At 54.9% G+C, this 17,745-nt stretch overlaps 1 protein-coding gene across 1 annotated transcript in view; it reads right to left on the reverse strand.

Annotated features, from left to right (window-relative positions):
* LOC119970954 (dentin sialophosphoprotein-like) overlaps nucleotides 1–17,745 on the reverse strand; it is a 165,850-nt gene that overhangs the window by 109,185 nt on the left and 38,920 nt on the right. The window contains exons 5-7 of the mRNA XM_038806066.1: nucleotides 9,323–9,412; nucleotides 4,746–4,844; nucleotides 4,158–4,238 (exon numbers count right to left, since the gene is read on the reverse strand). Coding sequence (XP_038661994.1) covers nucleotides 4,158–4,238; nucleotides 4,746–4,844; nucleotides 9,323–9,412 — 270 coding nt within the window. The remainder of the gene's footprint in view (nucleotides 1–4,157; nucleotides 4,239–4,745; nucleotides 4,845–9,322; nucleotides 9,413–17,745) is intronic.

Genomic DNA, 17,745 nt, shown 5'->3' on the forward strand with positions numbered 1-17,745 from the left:
CAACACGAATGTGCGGAGATTGTTAAATGTTATTATGATGCCGGCGGTGGAGGGGGAGGTGGAGATAGTGGTGGCGCTGGATGCAGAGAAGGCGTTTGATAGATTGAGTGGGGGTACCTGTGGGAGGTGCTGGAGCGGTTCGGATTCGGGGAGGGGTTCATCAAATGGGTGAGGTTGCTCTATGAGGCCCCGATGGCGAGTGTAGTTACCAATGGAAGGAGATCAGAGTACTTCAGGCTCTACCGTGGGACCAGGCAGGGGTGCCCCCTGTCCTCCTTGTTTTTTGCACTGGCGATAGAACCTTTGGCTTTGGGGCTGAGGGAGTCGAGGAGGTGGAGGGGCCTGGTGCGGGGTGGGGAAGAACCTAGGGTATCGCTGTATGTGGACGACCTGCTGTTGTATGTGGCGGACCCAGAGGGGGGAATGCCGGGGGTGATGGAGCTGTTGGCTGAGTTTGGGAGCTTCTCGGGCTATAAGTTGAAACTGGGCAAGAGTGAGGTATTTGTAGTACATCCGGGTGATCAGGAGGAGGGAATTGGGAGGCTCCCGTTTAAGAGGGCAGTGAAGAGTTTCAGATACCTGGGGGTGCAGGTGGCCAGGAGTTGGGGGACTCTCCATAAGCTTAATTTTACCAGGCTGGTGGAGCAGATGGAGGAGGAATTCAAAAGGTGGGACATGGTGCCGCTATCGCTGGCGGGTAGAGTGCAGTCCGTCAAAATGACGGTTCTCCCGAGGTTCTTGTTCCTCTTTCAGTGTTTGCCCATCTTTATCCCTAGGGCCTTTTTTAGGAGGGTGACTAGCAGCATCATGAGCTTTGTTTGGGCGCATGGGACCCCGAGGGTGAAGAGGGTCTTCTTCGAGCGGAGTAGAAATGGTGGGGGGCTGGCGTTACCCAATCTCTCGGGGTATTATTGGGCGGCCAATGTGTCGATGGTGCGCAGGTGGGTGATGGAGGGGGAGGGGGCAGCATGGAAACGGTTGGAGATGGCGTCCTGTGGAGGCACAAGCCTGGGACCCTGGTAACGGCGCCGTGGCCACTCCCTCCTACGAGGTATACCACGAGTCCGGTGGTGGCGGCAACCCTCAAGATTTGGGGGCAGTGAAGGCGACATAGGGGGGAAGTGGGGGGCTCGATGGAGGCTCCGTTAAGGGGGAACCATCGGTTCGTCCCAGGGAACATTGATGGGGGGGTTCCAGGTTTGGCACAGAGCAGGCATCAGACAGCTGAGGGACCTGTTTATTGATGGGAGGTTTACGAGCCTGGGGGAGTTGGAGGAGAAATTTGGGCTCCCCCCGGGGAACATGTTCAGGTATCTGCAGGTAAAGGTGTTTGCTAGGCGGCAGGTGGAGGGATTCCCTTTGCTTCCCACGAGGGGGGTGAGTGACAGGGTGCTTTCGGGGCTCTGGGTCGGAGATGGGAAGATATCTGATATCTCCAAGGTAATGCAGGAGGTGGAGGAGGCATCAGTAGAGGAGCTAAAGGCTAAGTGGGAGGGGGAACTGGGGGAACAGATCGAAGACGGGACATGGGCTGATGCCCTGGAGAGGGTTAACTCTTCCTCCTCATGTGCTATGCTTAGCCTCATTCAATTCAAGGTGTTACACCGGGCCCACATGTCCGTGTCTAGGATGAGTAGGTTCTTTGGGGGCGAAGACAGGTGTGTCAGGTATTCGGGGAGTCCAGCGAACCATGCCCTTATGTTCTGGGCATGCCCGACACTGGAGGAGTTCTGGAAAGGGGTGGCGAGGACGGTGTCGATGGTGGTACGATCCAGGGTCAAGCCAGGCTGGGGACTCGCGATTTTTGGGGTTGGGGTGGAGCCGGGAGTGCAGGAGGTGAAAGAGGTCGGTGTACTGGCCATTGCGCCCCTAGTAGCCCGGCGGAGGATCTTGCTACAGTGGAAGGATGCGAGACCCCCAAGCGTGGAGACCTGGATCAATTACATGGCGGGATTTATCAAGCTGGAGAATGTCAAATTTGCCCTGAGAGGATCGGTACAAGGGTTCTTTAGGCGGTGGCAACCTTTCCTCGACTTTCTGGCTCAGCGATAGGATACTGGGTCAGCAGCAGCAGCAACCCGGGGGGTTTGGGGGGGGGGGGGGGGGGGGGGGGGACGTTGACAATGTTTGCTTATTCAATTTTAATTTAATTTATTTTTAAGTTCTCTTGTTGTTTACTGGGTTTGGGGGGGGGGGGTGTGATACATGCGTTGATACGGTCTTGGGGGTGTTACAGTTATTATGGTGTTCTAATGTTGCTTTTTATTGTTTGTTGTTATATTTTCTGTAAAAAATTCCAATAAAAATTATTTTAAAAAAAAAAGATGTTTGTGTTGTTGGAGCTGCACTCAGCCAGCAAGGGGAAAGTATCCCATCACACACCAAGGGCGAGATTCTCCGCGAACAAGCGGGGCGGGCCACTCCGGCGCCGAGGAGTGGCATGAACCACTCCGGCGTCGGGCCGCCCCAAAGGCGCGGAATCGTCCGCACTTCCAGGGGCTAGGCCGGCGCCGAAGTGCCTCCGCCGGCTGCCGCAAGTTGACGCATGCACGGGAGCGCCAGCATATGCTGGCATCATCCCAGCGCTTGCGCAAGGGGGTTCTTCTCTGCACCGGCCAGGGCAGAGGTTGACAACGGCCGGAGCGGAGGGAAAGAGTGCCCCCATGGCACAGGCCCGCCCGCAGATCGATGGGCCCTGATCGCGGGCCAGGCCACGGTTGGTGCCAGATCCCCCTGCACCACCCTGAGGACTCTGCAGGCCGCCCGTGGAGCCAGGTCCCGCTGGTGAGGACCTGTTGTGAGTTACATCGGCGGGACCCTCCGAAAACGGGCGGCCACTCGGCTGATCGCCAGCCGGCCAATTGCCGGAGGGACCACTGCGAGCAGCCGCCAACCGGCGCACCGCGATTCCCGCCTCCGCCAAAATCCCAGCACTGGAGAAATTCGGCAGCCGGCGGGGACGGGATTCATGCCGCTCCCCTGCCGGGTCGGAGAATCCCGCCCCCTGTCACTCAGAGCATGATGGAGTTGAGAAAGGATCCAATGCACAGGATTATTCAGTTAATCTTTCATCCCCAGTTAGTCAAGAAGGACAATCTGAAAACAAAACTATTGGCCTCCGCCCTTGGAGTGCTTTTACAACTGGAACACTCTTCTTCGAAATCAATGAGATTTTGTAAACTTGAACACTCTTCTACATTCTGTGCCGCTGATTTAGGGTTTAGGCCGGTGCCGGAGTAGTTTGCGCCGCGCCTGCCGGTACGGAAGGGGCTTGGTGCCATGCCAACCTGCGCTGAAGGGCTACCGGCGGCCGGCGCTAGTTGGCGCATGCGCAGGAGTGCCAGCGTGTGCTGGCACCATCCCAGCACATGTGCAGGGCGCTTCATCTCCACGTCGGCCTTCGCAGACTATTACAGTGGACGACGCAGAGGAATAGAGTGCCCGCACAGCACAGGCCCACCCGCGGATCGGTGGGCTCCGATCGCGGGCCAGGCCAGCGTGGGGGCACCTCCCGGGGCCAGATCCCCCTGCGCCCCCACCCCCCCCGAGGACCTCGGAGGCCACCCGCGCTTCCAGGTCCCACCGGTAAGTACCTGATGTAATTTAGGCCGGCGGGATCGGCTGGAAACGGACGGCCACCTGGCCCATTGCAGGCCGGACAATCGCCGGTGGGGGGGGGGGGGGGGGGGGGCGGGGGGCGGGTGGCCCTGCCAGTGGCCGCCGACCAGCACGCGCGATTCTGACCCATCGGGGGGTCGGAGAATCCCGCCCCATATATATTTTTGGTCAAGTATTGCTGGAAAAGCCACCTGCCAAACAGGCAATGAGTGCCATGTAGAAGCAGAAGGGTAGAATACCCGAACATGGAACACCGCAAAACTCCCACAATCCCAACTTGGAAGAATGTTGCCGTTGCTTTATCGTAACAAGGGGTGAACACCTGGAGAACCCCTTCCCAGAGAGCTCTGTGGATGTCTCTACACAACACAAACAACAGTGATTCAAGAAGGATCACCACCTCAAGGAGAATTAAGAATGAGCATAAATGCATCATAGAATCATGGAATTCACAATGCGGAAGGGTCAAATTTGCCCATATCTCATGAGCGAATAGATGAAAAATTTGCTAAAAGTATTTCTTTCTTCATTGATCCCACCTTCAGTTCCTGGCCTATCCATTGAACTGTCCCTTTGATTATCAGCATTATTTTGATTGCTTGAAGGAGTTTTCTGTGATTCTACATAAACACAAAAATACAAAACAGTGTAAACACATTGTATAAAGGAACAGGAACTACAGTAATGGTGCATTTAGTTAACAGTGAATGAGTACATATGTATTTAGCTCAGCTCATTGCATCTTTATCCGAGGAGAGATTTACTATTTCTCAGTTAGGTATTGCATCAATAACTTAATAATGATGCAAAATTACATCTTACTTTTAATAACTGCTTGTATGCTTCTATTGCTGCCCTGAATATACTTCAGTCTCCTGCAACAGAATTCCCCATTTTGGAGGCCTTGTGGTGGGAAGAGAAGTCGGGGTGATTTTCGCTGGAGAGTGTCAGAACCTGACAGACACAATCTTGTGGTGTTCAGCTCATTTATTATGCATGTGTGAGGAACACATCAGATCCCATGGATTGATTCTCCCACGCCATCACCTCATTGCACCAATATCTCGGTGCCATATTTAAATGTTACCACATAGCCAATCATTCTTCAACTCTGCTCCTTGACTCACCTTCAGTTCCTGTCTTACTTTTGTCTTTTATCTCATCCGATGAATTTTCACGTGAATTATATTCACTGTTTTGATCACTTGAAGGGGTTTGCTCTGAATCTACATGAACACAAAAATGCAAAACATAAACACATTGTACAAAGGAGCAGGAAATACAGTAATGATGCATTTGGTTAATAGTGAAAGAATACATATGTATTTAGCTCACCTCGTTACATCTTTATCTAAGGAGAAATATTATTATTTTGCAGAGAGTTTTCACGTCAATATCTTCGTACCCATGGAAAATTACATCTTACTTTTGATAATAATTGCTGGTAATTTTCTATCATTGCCCTGAATATACCTCAATCTCCTGCAACTGGAGGGAGGGGAAGTCGGGGTGACTTTCGCTGGAGAGTGACGCAGCTGAACCTGCAAACCCTGTGGTGTTCAGCTCATTAATTATACATGTGTGAGGGGCAGCATGGTGGTGCTGTGGTTAGCACTCCTGCCTCACGGCACAGAGGTCCCAGGTTCGATCCCGGTTCTGGGCCACTTTCCATGTGGAGTTTGCACGTTCTCCCCTAGTTGACGTGGGTTTTACCCCTACAACCCAAAGATGTGCAGGGTCGGTGGACTGGCTATGCTAAGTTGCCCCTTAATTGGAAAAAATTAATTGGGCACTCTCAATTTATTTTTAAAAATTATACACACGTGAGGAACACATAAAATCACATTGAGTTATCCTGACACACCATCACCTCATAGTGCCAATATTTAAATGGTACCACACAGCCATTCACTCTTCCAGTCTGCCCCATCATTCACGTCAAAAAACAATACAGCACAGGAACAGGCCCTTCGGCCCTCCAAGCCTGTACTAGTCATAATACCACCCTTGGCCAATCCCTCAGCACTTCTTAGTGCTGTATCCCTCTATACCCATCCTATCCATGTATTTGTCGATATGCCTTTTGAATACCGTTAATGTATCTGCTTCATCAACCTCCCCTGGCAGGCACTCACCATCCTCTGCGTAAAAAACCTGCCTCACACATCTCCTCTAAACGTTGCCCCATGGACCTTAAACCTATGCCCAGTAGTGACTGACCTCTCCACCCTGGAAAAGAGTGCCTGCCCATCCACTCGTTCCATGCCTCTCATAATCTTGTAGGCCTCTATCAGGTCACCCCTCCACCTCTGTTACTCTAATCAAATCAGTCCGAGTCTATTCAGCCTCTCCTCATAGCTAACATGCTCCAGACCAGGCAATATCCTGGTAAACATCCTCTGCACCCTCTCCAAAGCCTCCACACCTTTCTGGTAGTGGGGTGAACAGAAATGTGCGCAATATTCAAAGTGCGGCCTTATCAAGGTTCTAGAACTGTAGCATGACTTGCCAGTTTTTATACTCGATGCCCCGTCCAATGAAGGCAAACATTTTATGTGTTTTCTTGACTACTTTGTCTACTTGTGTTGCCACTTTCAAAGATCTGTGGACCTGTACGTCCAGATCCCTCTGACTTTCTATATTCCTAATTGTTTTGCCATTTACTGTATATTCCTCCTTTATGTTAGATCTACCAATTTGTCCGGATTAAACTCCATATGCCATTTTTCTGCCCATGCCTCCAACCTATCTATCACCTGCTCTTTCCTCTGACAGACCTTAACACTATCTGCCACTCCACCAACCTTGGTGTCATCCGCAAACTTACTAATCAGAACCTGTTTTGTACCCATCTTGTCACCTCACCTCTGATCCCGTGTGACCTTACCTTTTGTGCCAGTCTGCCATGAGGCACTTTGTCAAAGGCTTTACTGAAACCCATGTAAACAACATCCAGCGCTCTCCCCATATCAATCATTTTTGTCACCGCCTCAGAAAACCCGATCAAGTTAGTGAGGCACGACCTCCCCTGCACAATACCATGCTGTCTGTCACTAATGAGTCCATTTGTTTCCAAATGGGTATAAATCCTGTCCCTGAGAATTCTCTCCAATAATTTACCTACTACCAACGTGAGGCTCACCCGCCTATAGTTTCCTGGATTTTCCTTGCTATCTCTCTTAAACAGTGGTACCACATTAGCTAATGTCCAGTCCTCTGGGGCGTCACCTGTCGCCAATGAGGATACAAAGATGTCAGTTAAGGCCCCAGCAATTTCCTCCCTTGCTTCCCTCAGTAATCTGGGGTAGGTTGTATCAGGCCCAGGAGACTTATCTACCTTCATGTCTTTTAAAACATCCAATACCTCCTCCTTTTTGATGTCAATATGACCCAGAGTATCCACACACCCTACCCAAGAATCAACTTCCACAAACTCCTTTCCTTTGGTGAACACTGATGCAAAGTACGCATTTAGTACCTCGCGAATTTCCTCTGGATCAACTCATAGATTCCCCCACTGTCCTTAAGTGGTCCAATCCTTCCCTTGGCCACCCTCTTGCTTTTTGCATATGAGTAAAAAGCTTTGGGATTCACCTTGATCCTACTTGCCAAGAACTTTTCATGACCCCTCCTCGCCTTCCTAATTTCCCGCTTAAGTACCTTCCTACTTTCTTTATACTCCTCAAGGGTTTCGATTGTCCCCACCCTTCTACACCGTACAAAAGCCTCCTTTTCTTTTTGACGCAGTTCACAATATACCTCATTATCGAAGGCTCCCTAAACTTCTCATACTTATCTTTCGTTCTCTCAGGATCGTGACTTTCCTGAATCCTAATCAACTGTCGCTTGAAAGACACCTACATGTCTGATGTTGATTTACCCTCCAACAGCTGCTCCCAATCCAAATTCTTCAGTTCCTGTCTAATGTTATCGTAATTTGCGTTTCCCCAGTTTAGTACCTTAACACTCAACCCTATCCAATAGCACCCTAAAACATACGGAATTATGGTCACTAATCCCAAAATGTTCCCCTCCTGAAACCTCAACCATCTGCCCAAGCATATTCCCCAAACCCAGGTCCTTCCCTAGTTGGACTGCTACATATTACATCAAGAAACCTTCCTGGATATACCTTACAAACTCTGCCCCATTCAAGCCCCTAGCAATAAGTGTGTCCCAGTAAATATAGAGGAAGTTAAAATACCCTACCACAACCCTGTTACTTTTGCACCTGTCCAAAATCTCTCTATCTATCTGCTGCTCTATCTCTCGCTGGTAGTTGGGGGGCCTGTAATAAACACCAACATTGTGATTGCCCCCTTCCTGTTCCTGAGCCCTACCCAGATTGCCTCATTGTATGAGCTCTCCAAGGTGTCCTCCCATAGTACGGCTATAATATTCTCCTTAACCAGTAATGCTACTCCCCACCCCTTTGACATCCCCCTCTATCTCTCCTGAAGCATCTGTATCCTCTGACGTTCAGCGGCCATCATCGTTCCAAGTACTAATCAGTGCTCTACATTCATCTGCCTTACCTGCTATACTTCTGGTGTTGAATCAAACTCCAGTACGCTGCATTTGAGCAGAATGGGTGATGTTGTTGTTTTCTTATTTTTCTTCTCTATTTCCCTTTCAGTTATTGCACCTTCTCAGCTAACGCTATGGTTCCCACCACCGCGCCATACTAGTTTAAATCCTCTCGAGTTGTTCTCATTTGCTGCTATCTCACGTTGTCTGAAGTGCATGTGTGATGTACCATCAATTGGACGCGAGGCACGATAAGGTCCAAACTTAGGATTTAATCAGCTAGTTGTTAGCCCGGTGGTCGACTACAGGGAAAGGCCGACCGCCGGGAACTCTTGGTACTTATACCCCAACTCGGAGGCGGGGTCTACTTGCCTCTTGACCAATTGGTGAGCAGTCACATGACTAGTCCCAGCCAATCAGATGAGAGGCACATGACCAGCAAGAGCCAATGGGAAACCAATGCTCTGCACCAATGGCAGTGCTCCCATTCATACCACCACAATGTGTACTGTGCACAAATTGATGTTGTCCTTTGAGTTCCAAATCGCGCCGGTCGTGCCACGCTGTCTGGAGCTGCGGGGACCACTCCGGCGCCGAACTAGCCCCCCTGGGAAGGGGAGCATTCCTCAATATCGGGGGCCGCTGATGCCGGAGTGGTTGGCGCCGCTTTTCAAGCCGGCGTCAGAACTTGGCCGCGGGATTGGAGAATCCCGGCCTCAATATTTGGATAACTTCAGGCTGCATTAGTCTGTATCGCTGTTTAAATAGAAGGCATGGTCCATTTAATATAGAGGTGAGGAGAAATGTTTTCTCTCAGAGAGTCACAAGTCTTTGGAACTCTCTTCCACAAAAGATGGTGGAAGAGCGTTGTTGAATATTTCTAAGGCAGAGGTAGATAGTTTCTTACTCAGCAAGAGGGTGAAGATTATCAGGGGTAGGTAGGAATGTGGAGTTGAGGTTACAATCAGATCAGCCATAATCTTACTGAACATAGGGCCAGGTTCAAAGGGCCTAATTTGCATGTTCATATGCATTAAAATTTTGATGCCTTTTTGTCATTGAACTTGGAAGACAGAAACTTCAAATCTAAAGTTATGTTTTACCTGAATGATGTACAAATAGGGATTCATTTGGAAAAATGAAATATAATGTCAGGTAAAAATGGCTAATAACTTACTTGTTCCAGTTTCTGGAGGTAACTTGCTTTTTTGATCAGGTGACCCACTTTTCAGAAATGATTGTGATTCTTCATCAGCTCGATTACCACCTTGATAGAATGTAAATGTCAGGAGTGTGAGAAATTAAACATGACATAATATATTTAAAATTTATATGCTAAAATTAATGCCTTTTTTGCAAATATCGAGTTAATTTTTTATATGTTCCCGAATATAAAGTTTCAGGAATTGAAGTTTTAACTGTAGAAATTGGGAGCATCGATTGAGAAACTGAAAGGTAACCCTGATGAAAATGCATTGTTTTATTGTTTCCCACTTCTCCAATGGGGGGTTTAAACTAATTCAGCAGGGGGATGGGAACCTAAATTGTAGACCCAGTGTACAGGATGTTGAGAGTAGTGAGGTCAGGGATAGGGTTAAAAGTTCGAAAGAGGGCACCGGCAAGCAGGACGCTGGTTTGAAGTGTGTCTACTTCAACGCCAGGAGCATCCGGAATAAGGTGGGTGAGCTTGCAGCATGGGTTGGTACCTGGGATCTCGATGTTGTGGCGATTTCGGAGACATGGGTAGAGCAGGGACAGGAATGGTTGTTGCAGGTTCCAGGATTTAGATGTTTCTGTAAGAACAGAGAAGATGGTAAAAGAGGGGGGGGTGTGGCATTGTTAATCAAGGAAAGTATTACGGCGGTAGAAAGGACGCTTGAGGACTTGTCTACTGAGGCAGTATGGGCCGAGGTTAGGAACAGTAGAGGAGAGGTCACCCTGTTGGGAGTTGTCTATAGACCTCCGAATAGTCCCAGAGATGTAGAGGAAAGGATTGCAAAGATGATTCTTGACAGGAGCGAGAGTAACAGGGTAGTTGTTATGGGGGACTTTAACTTTCCAAATATTGACTGGAAATACTATAGTTCGAGTACTATAGATGGGTCAGTTTTTGTGCAGTGTGTGCAGGAGGGTTTTCTGACACAGTATGTAGACAGGCCAACAAGGGGCGAGGCCACATTGGATTTGGTACTGGGTAATGAACCCGGCCAGGTGTTAGATTTAGATGTAGGTGAGCACTTTGGTGATAGTGATCACAACTCGGTTATGTTTACTTTAGCAATGGGCAGGGATAGGTATATACCGCAAGGCAAGAATTATAGCTGGGGGAAAGGCAATTATGATGCTATTCGGCAAGATTTAGGAGGTATAGGATGGGGGAAGGAAACTGCGGGGGATGGGTACAATCGAAATGTGGAGCTTTTTCAAGGAACAGCTACTGCGTGTCCTTGATAAGTATGTACCTGTCAGGCAGGGAGGAAGTTGTCGAGCAAGGGAGCCGTGGTTTACTAAGGAAGTTGAAGCACTTGTCAAGAGGAAGAAGAAGGCTTATGTTAGGATGAGACATGAAGGCTCAGTTAGGGCGCTTGAGAGTTACAAGTTAGCCAGGAAGGACCTAAAGGGAGAGTTAAGAAGAGCGAGGAGAGGACACGAAAAGTCGTTGGCGGATAGGATCAAGGAAAACCCTAAGGCTTTCTATAGGTATATCAGGAACAAAAGAATGACTCGAGTAAGATTAGGGCCAATCAAGGATAGTAGTGGAAAGTTGTGTGTGGAATCAGAGGAGATAGGGGAAGCATTAAATGGATATTTTTCGTCAGTGTTTACACTGGAGAAAGACAATGTTGTCGAGGAGAACACTCAGGTTCAGTCGACCAGGCTAGATGGAATTGAGGTTCAAAAGGAGGAGGTGTTAGCAATTTTAGAAAATGTCAAAATAGACAAGTCCCCTGGGCCAGATGGGATTTATCCTAGGATTCTCTGGGAAGCCAGGGAGGAGATTGCTGAGCCTTTGTCCTTGATCTTTATGTCGTCTTTGTCGACAGGAATAGTGCCAGAAGACTGGAGGATAGCAAATGTTGTCCCCTTGTTCAAGAAGGGGAGTAGAGACAACCCTGGTAATTATAGACCTGTGAGCCTTACTTCGGTTGTGGGTAAAATGTTGGAAAAGGTTATAAGAGATAGGGTTTATAATCATCTTGAAAAGAACAAGTTGATTAGCGATACTCAACACGGTTTTGTGAAGGGTAGGTCATGTCTCACAAACCTTATTGAGTTTTTTGAGAAGGTGACCAAACAGGTGGATCAGGGTAAAGCTGTTGATGTGGTGTATATGGATTTCAGTAAGGCGTTTGATAAGGTTCCCCACGGTAGGCTATTGCAGAAAATAAGGAAGTATGGAATTGAAGGTGATTTAGCGGTTTGGATCAGTAATTGGCTAGCTGAAAGAAGACAGAGGGTGGTGGTTGATGGCAAATGTTCATCCTGGAGTTCAGTTACTAGTGGTGTACCGCAAGGATCTGTTTTGGGGCCACTGCTGTTTGTAATTTTTATAAATGACCTGGAAGAGGGTGTAGAAGGATGGGTTAGTAAATTTGCAGATGACACGAAGGTCGGTGGAGTTGTGGATAGTGCTGAAGGATGTTATAGGATACAGAGGGACATAGATAAGCTGCAGAGCTGGGCTGAGAGGTGGCAGATGGAGTTTAATGCGGAAAAGTGTGAGGTGGTTCACTTTGGAAGGAGTAACAGGAATGCAGAGTACTGGGCTAATGGCAAGATTCTTGGTAGTGTAGATGAACAGAGAGATCTCGGCATCCAGGTACATAAATCCCTGAAAGTTGCCACCCAGGTTAATAGGGCTGTTAAGAAGGCATATGGTGTGCTAGCCTTTATAAGCAGGGGGATTGAGTTTCGGAACCACAAGGTCATGCTGCAGCTGTACATAACTCTGGTGCGGCCACACCTGGAGTACTGCGTGCAGTTCTGGTCACCACATTATAGGAAGGATGTGGAAGCTTTGGAAAGGGTTCAGAGGAGATTTACTAGGATGTTGCCTGGTATGGAGGGAAGGTCTTACGAGGAAAGGCTCAGGGAATTGAGGTTGTTTTCGTTAGAGAGGAGAAGGCTGAGAGGTGACTTAATAGAGACATATAAGATAGTCAGAGGGTTAGATAGGGTGGACAGTGAGAGTCTTTTTCCTCGGATGGTGATGACCAACACGAGGGGACATAGCTTTAAATTGAGGGGTGAGAGATATAGGACAGATGTCAGAGGCAGTTTCTTTACTCAGAGAGTAGTAGGGGTGTGGAACGCCTTGCCTGCAACAGTAGTAGACTCGCCAACTTTAAGGGCATTTAAGTGGTCACTGGATAGACATATGGATGAAAATGGAATAGTGTAGGTCAGATAGTCTTCAGATGGTTTCACAGGTCGGCGCAACATCGAGGGCCGAAGGGCCCGTACTGCGCTGTAGTGTTCTATGTTCTATGTTCTACTGCCATACACCTTTCTAATCCCAACCTCCATGCCATCCCCTTGCACCCGAGGTATCCACACGCCATGTCTCCAATGTCATCCTGCCCCTCTCATCCCTCCCATACCAGCATGATCCAAGCTATTCCATCCATCTGATGCCATTCTTCTCGTCACTCCTTCCAGAGCTCTCCACCCATCTGCCTTCAAGGGGAAGGGTCAGAGAGGCATGTCATTTGGGGAGTTTACTGGTTCCCCCCACATTTCCTCCCCCATCTGCCCACACACCCCCCTTCCATGTCTGCTGAGGGGTGAAGGAGGCACAGTGGTCACTCCAGCATAGCGTGGATGCACTGAAGTGAGGTTGTGAGGTAAGACATGCCATTGCCACTGTGTCTTGGACACTGGCGTATTGGAATCTTTGTGCTTATGCAACCATGTGATGAAACGCCCCTGGCAGAGTGAATAACGTGGTTAATCCTTTTTTTCACACTGTATGACTGACCTCTTGTGTGCCTTCTGGGCACTGACATCATCAGCCACTTGCGCCCATGTAGTGTTGGTTTCCCTGTTTGGCCTCCTCCACCCATCAGATTGTTAGAGCACATTCCTGCACACCTACACATGGTCCAGGAGGCCGCATAGGGAGTCATCATTGCAATATCAGAGCTGGGCTGGCAGGTGAGCTTGCAGACATCTCTCTGTTTCTGATCTGACTGTATGGATGTCCGGCATCATTTAAATATAGGGGACCGGATTCTCCGATTTTGAGGTTTTGTCCGGAGGAAGTGTCTAGTTTTACGATGACAAAAATCAGCAAGCTCCAGCACCGACCCTCCGACCAGTGAGGGGCTAGCAGCCACACCACATAAAATACACGGCCTTCACGGAATAAACGGTGGGTCAGAGGCCGCGCATGCGCACAGTGACAACCTGCAGCGCTCGTGCTGTACAATACGGCGCCAGCAGTGCGTGGACCCAACCTGTCAGATAGTGCCCCCCTAGACATCCCCTCGCCACCGACCACCAGTCCCCCAGCCCTCACCGAAGACCGCCAGCCAGCAGCACGGCTCCCCTCCCCCCCTTGATTGTGGCAGTACTGGATACAGTCCACAGCCGCCATGCTGGGTTCCCGACCGCTGAGACCGTGGGCGGGATTCTCCAACCACCCGCATGTTCGGTGAATCGCCGGGGATCGGCACGAACCCCACCCCCGCCGTCCGCCGAATTCTCTGACCCCCCAAATTCTGGCCCCGCGTGAATCGTGCCGCCCGCCTCGGAGAATGGCTGGGGCGACGCTATGCGCCCTGGGGCTGCCCGATTTCCCCTGGCCGGATGGGCTGAAGTCCCGCCGACGTGACCACACTGGCATCAATTAAAACACCTATATAATGGCGTCAATCAGTGCTGATGGTTGGTTACGGTGTGGGGTCGCCGCAGGAGAAGTGAGGACTCGGCAGCAGTCGGTGTGCAGGGGAGGGCTGTGTGTGTGGAGGGGGGGGGGGGGGGGGTGGAGGGGGGGTGTGAGGGGAGGGAGGGGAAGTGGGGGGGGTGTGAGGGGGTGTGGCAGGGAGGGGGGTGTGGGGGGGTGTGGAGGTGTGAAGGGGTGTGTGGAGGGGGTTGGAGAGGTAAGGAGGGGAGGGCGAATGCCAGGGTGAGGGGGCGAGTGCCGTGGAGGCAAGGGCGAGTGCCGGGGAGGGGGCAAGTGCCGGGGAGGGGGGAGTGGACAAGTGCCAGGGAGGGAGGAGAGGGCGAGTGCCGGGGAGGGGAGAGCGGGCGCGTGCCGGGGGGAGGGGACGAGTGCCAGGGAGGGGGAGGGGGCGAGTGCCCGGGAGGGGAAGGCGAGTGCCGGGGAGGGAGGAGGGGACGAGTGCCAGGGTGAGGGGGCGAGTGCCAGGGAGGGGAAGGCGAGTGCCGGGGAGGGGAGGGCGAGTGCCGGGGGAGGGGAGGGCGAGTGCCGGGGAGGGGAGGGTGAGTGCCGGGGTGCGGGGGCGAGTACCGGGGAGGGGAGGGCGAGTGCCAGGGAGGGGAGGGCGAGTACCGGGAGGGGAGGGCGAGTGCCGGGGAGGGGGAGGGCGAGTGCCGGGGAGGGGAGCGCGAGTGCCAGGAAGGGGTGAGGGGGCGAGTCCCGGGGAGGGTTAGGGGGCGCGTGCCGGGGAGGGGAGGGGGCGAGTGCCGGGGAGGGGAGGGCGAGTGCCGGGTGGGGAGGGGGCCTGCCATGGAGGGGATGGCGAGTTCCCGGATGAGGGGCCGAGTGCCGGGGAGGGGAGGGCGAGTGCCTGGGTAGGGTGAGGGGGCGAGTGCCAGGGAGGGGTGAGAGGGCGAGTGCCTGGGAGGGGAGAGAGGGCGCGTGCCGGGGGGAGGGGACGAGTGCCAGGGAGGGGGAGGGGGCGAGTGCCCGGGAGGGGAAGGCGAGTGCCGGGGAGGGAGGAGGGGGCGAGTGCCAGGATGAGGGGGCGAGTGCCAGGGAGGGGAAGGCGAGTGCCGGGGAGGGGAGGGCGAGTGCCGGGGAAGGGAGGGTGAGTGCCGGGGTGCGGGGGCGAGTACCGGGGAGGGGAGGGTGAGTGCCGGGGAGGGGAGGGCGAGTACCGGGAGGGGAGGGCGAGTGCCGAGGAGGGGTGAGGGGGCGAGTGCCGGGGAGGGGAGGGCGAGTGCCGGGGAGGGGAGGGCGAGTGCCGGGAGGGGAGGGCGAGTGCCGGCGAGGGGAGGGCGAGTGCCGGCGAGGGGTGAGGGGGCGAGTCCCGTGGAGGGGTGAGGGGGCGCGTGCTGGGGAGGGGAGGGGGCGAGTGCCGGGGAGGGGAGGGCGAGTGCCGGGGGGGGGGGGAGGGGGCGTGCCATGGAGGGGATGGCGAGTTCCCGGGTGAGGGGCCGAGTGCCGGGAGGGGAGGGCGAGTGCCTGGGAAGGGTGAGGGGGCGAGTGCCAGGGAGGGGTGAGAGGGCGAGTGCCGGGGAGGGGTGAGGGGGCGAGTGCCAGTGTGAGGGGGCGAGTGCTAGGGAAGGGAGGGCGAGTGCCAGGGAGGGGGTAGAGGGCGAGTGCCGGGGAGGGGGTGAGGGGGGCGAGTGCTGGGGTGAGGGGTGAGTGCGGGGGAGGAGTGGGGCGAGTGCCGGGGAAGGGAAGGCGAGGGCCGGGGAGGGGAGGGCGAGTGCCAGGGAGGGGAGGGCGAGTGCCGGGGAAGGGAGGGGGCGTGCCATGGAGGGGGCGAGTGCCGGGGAGGGGAGGTCGTGTGCCGGGGAGGGGAGGGCAAATGCCAGGGTGAGGGGGCGAGTGCCCGGGAGGGGAGGGCGAGTGCCGGTGAGGAGAGGGCGAGTGCCGGGGTGGGGAGGGCGAGTGCCGGGGAGGGGAGGGTGAGCTCCGGGGTGAGTGCCGGGGAGGGGAAGGGAGGGGAGGGCGAGTGCCTGGGAAGGGTGAGGGGGTGAGTGACGGGGAGGGGTGAGAGGGTGAGTGCCGGGGAGTGGGTGAGGGGGCGAGTGACAGTGTGAGGGGGCGAGTCCTAGGGAAGGGAGGGCGAGTGCCAGGGAGGGGGTAGAGGGCGAGTGCCGGGGAGGGGATGAGGGGGCGAGTGCTGGGGTGAGGGCCGAGTGCGGGGGAGAGGATTGCGAGTGCTGGGAGGGGAGGGCGAGTGCCGGGGAGGGGAGGGCGAGTGCCAGGGAGGGGTGAGGAGGCGAGTCCCGGGGAGGGTTAGGGGGCGCGTGCCGGGGAGGGGAGGGAGCGAGTGCCGGGGAGGGGAGGGCGAGTGCCAGGAGGGGAGGGGGCGTGCCATGGAGGGGATGGCGAGTTCCCGGATGAGGGGCCGAGTGCCAGGGAGGGGAAGGCGAGTGCCGGGGAGGGGAGGGCGAGTGCCGGGGAGGGGAGGGCGAGTGCCGGGGAGGGGAGGGTGAGTGCCGGGGTGCGGGGGCAAGTACCGGGGAGGGGAGAGCGAGTGCCGGGGAGGGGAGGGCGAGTACCGGGAGGGGAGGGCGAGTGCCGGGGAGGGGAGGGCGAGTACCGGGAGGGGAGGGCGAGTGCCGGGGAGGGGAGGGCGAGTGCCGGGGAGGGGTGAGGGGGCGAGTGCCGGGGAGGGGAAGGCGAGTGCCGGGGAGGGGAGGGCGAGTGCCGGGAGGGGGAGGGCGAGTGCCGGGGAGGGGAGGGCGAGTGCCAGGGAGGGGGTGAGGGGGCGAGTCCCGGGGAGGGTTAGGGGGCGCGTGCCGGGGAGGGGAGGGGGCGAGTGCCGGGGAGGGGAGGGCGAGTGCCTGGGAAGGGTGAGGGGGCGAGTGCCAGGGAGGGGTGAGAGGGCGAGTGCCGGGGAGGGGTGAGGGGGCGAGTGCCAGTGTGAGGGGGCGAGTGCTAGGGAAGGGAGGGCGAGTGCCAGGGAGGGGGTAGAGGGCGAGTGCCGGGGAGGGGGTGAGGGGGGCGAGTGCTGGGGTGAGGGGTGAGTGCGGGGGAGGAGAGGGCGAGTGCCGGGGAAGGGAAGGCGAGGGCCGGGGAGGGGAGGGCGAGTGCCAGGGAGGGGAGGGCGAGTGCCGGGGAAGGGAGGGGGCATGCCATGGAGGGGGCGAGTGCCGGGGAGGGAAGGTCGTGTGCCGGGGAGGGGAGGGCAAATGCCAGGGTGAGGGGGCGAGTGCCCGGGAGGGGAGGGCGAGTGCCGGTGAGGAGAGGGCGAGTGCCGGGGTGGGGAGGGCGAGTGCCGGGGAGGGGAGGGTGAGCTCCGGGGTGAGTGCCGGGGAGGGGAAGGGAGGGGAGGGCGAGTGCCTGGGAAGGGTGAGGGGGCGAGTGACGGGGAGGGGTGAGAGGGTGAGTGCCGGGGAGGGGTGAGGGGGCGAGTGACAGTGTGAGGGGGCGAGTCCTAGGGAAGGGAGGGCGAGTGCCAGGGAGGGGGTAGAGGGCGAGTGCCGGGGAGGGGATGAGGGGGCGAGTGCTGGGGTGAGGGGCGAGTGCGGGGGAGAGGATTGCGAGTGCCGGGAGGGGAGGGCGAGTGCCGGGGAGGGGAGGGCGAGTGCCAGGGAGGGGTGAGGAGGCGAGTCCCGGGGAGGGTTAGGGGGCGCGTGCCGGGGAGGGGAGGGAGCGAGTGCCGGGGAGGGGAGGGCGAGTGCCGGGAGGGGAGGGGGCGTGCCATGGAGGGGATGGCGAGTTCCCGGATGAGGGGCCGA

Source organism: Scyliorhinus canicula, chromosome 9 (genome assembly GCF_902713615.1).
Source record: "Scyliorhinus canicula chromosome 9, sScyCan1.1, whole genome shotgun sequence".
NCBI lineage: Eukaryota > Metazoa > Chordata > Chondrichthyes > Carcharhiniformes > Scyliorhinidae > Scyliorhinus > Scyliorhinus canicula.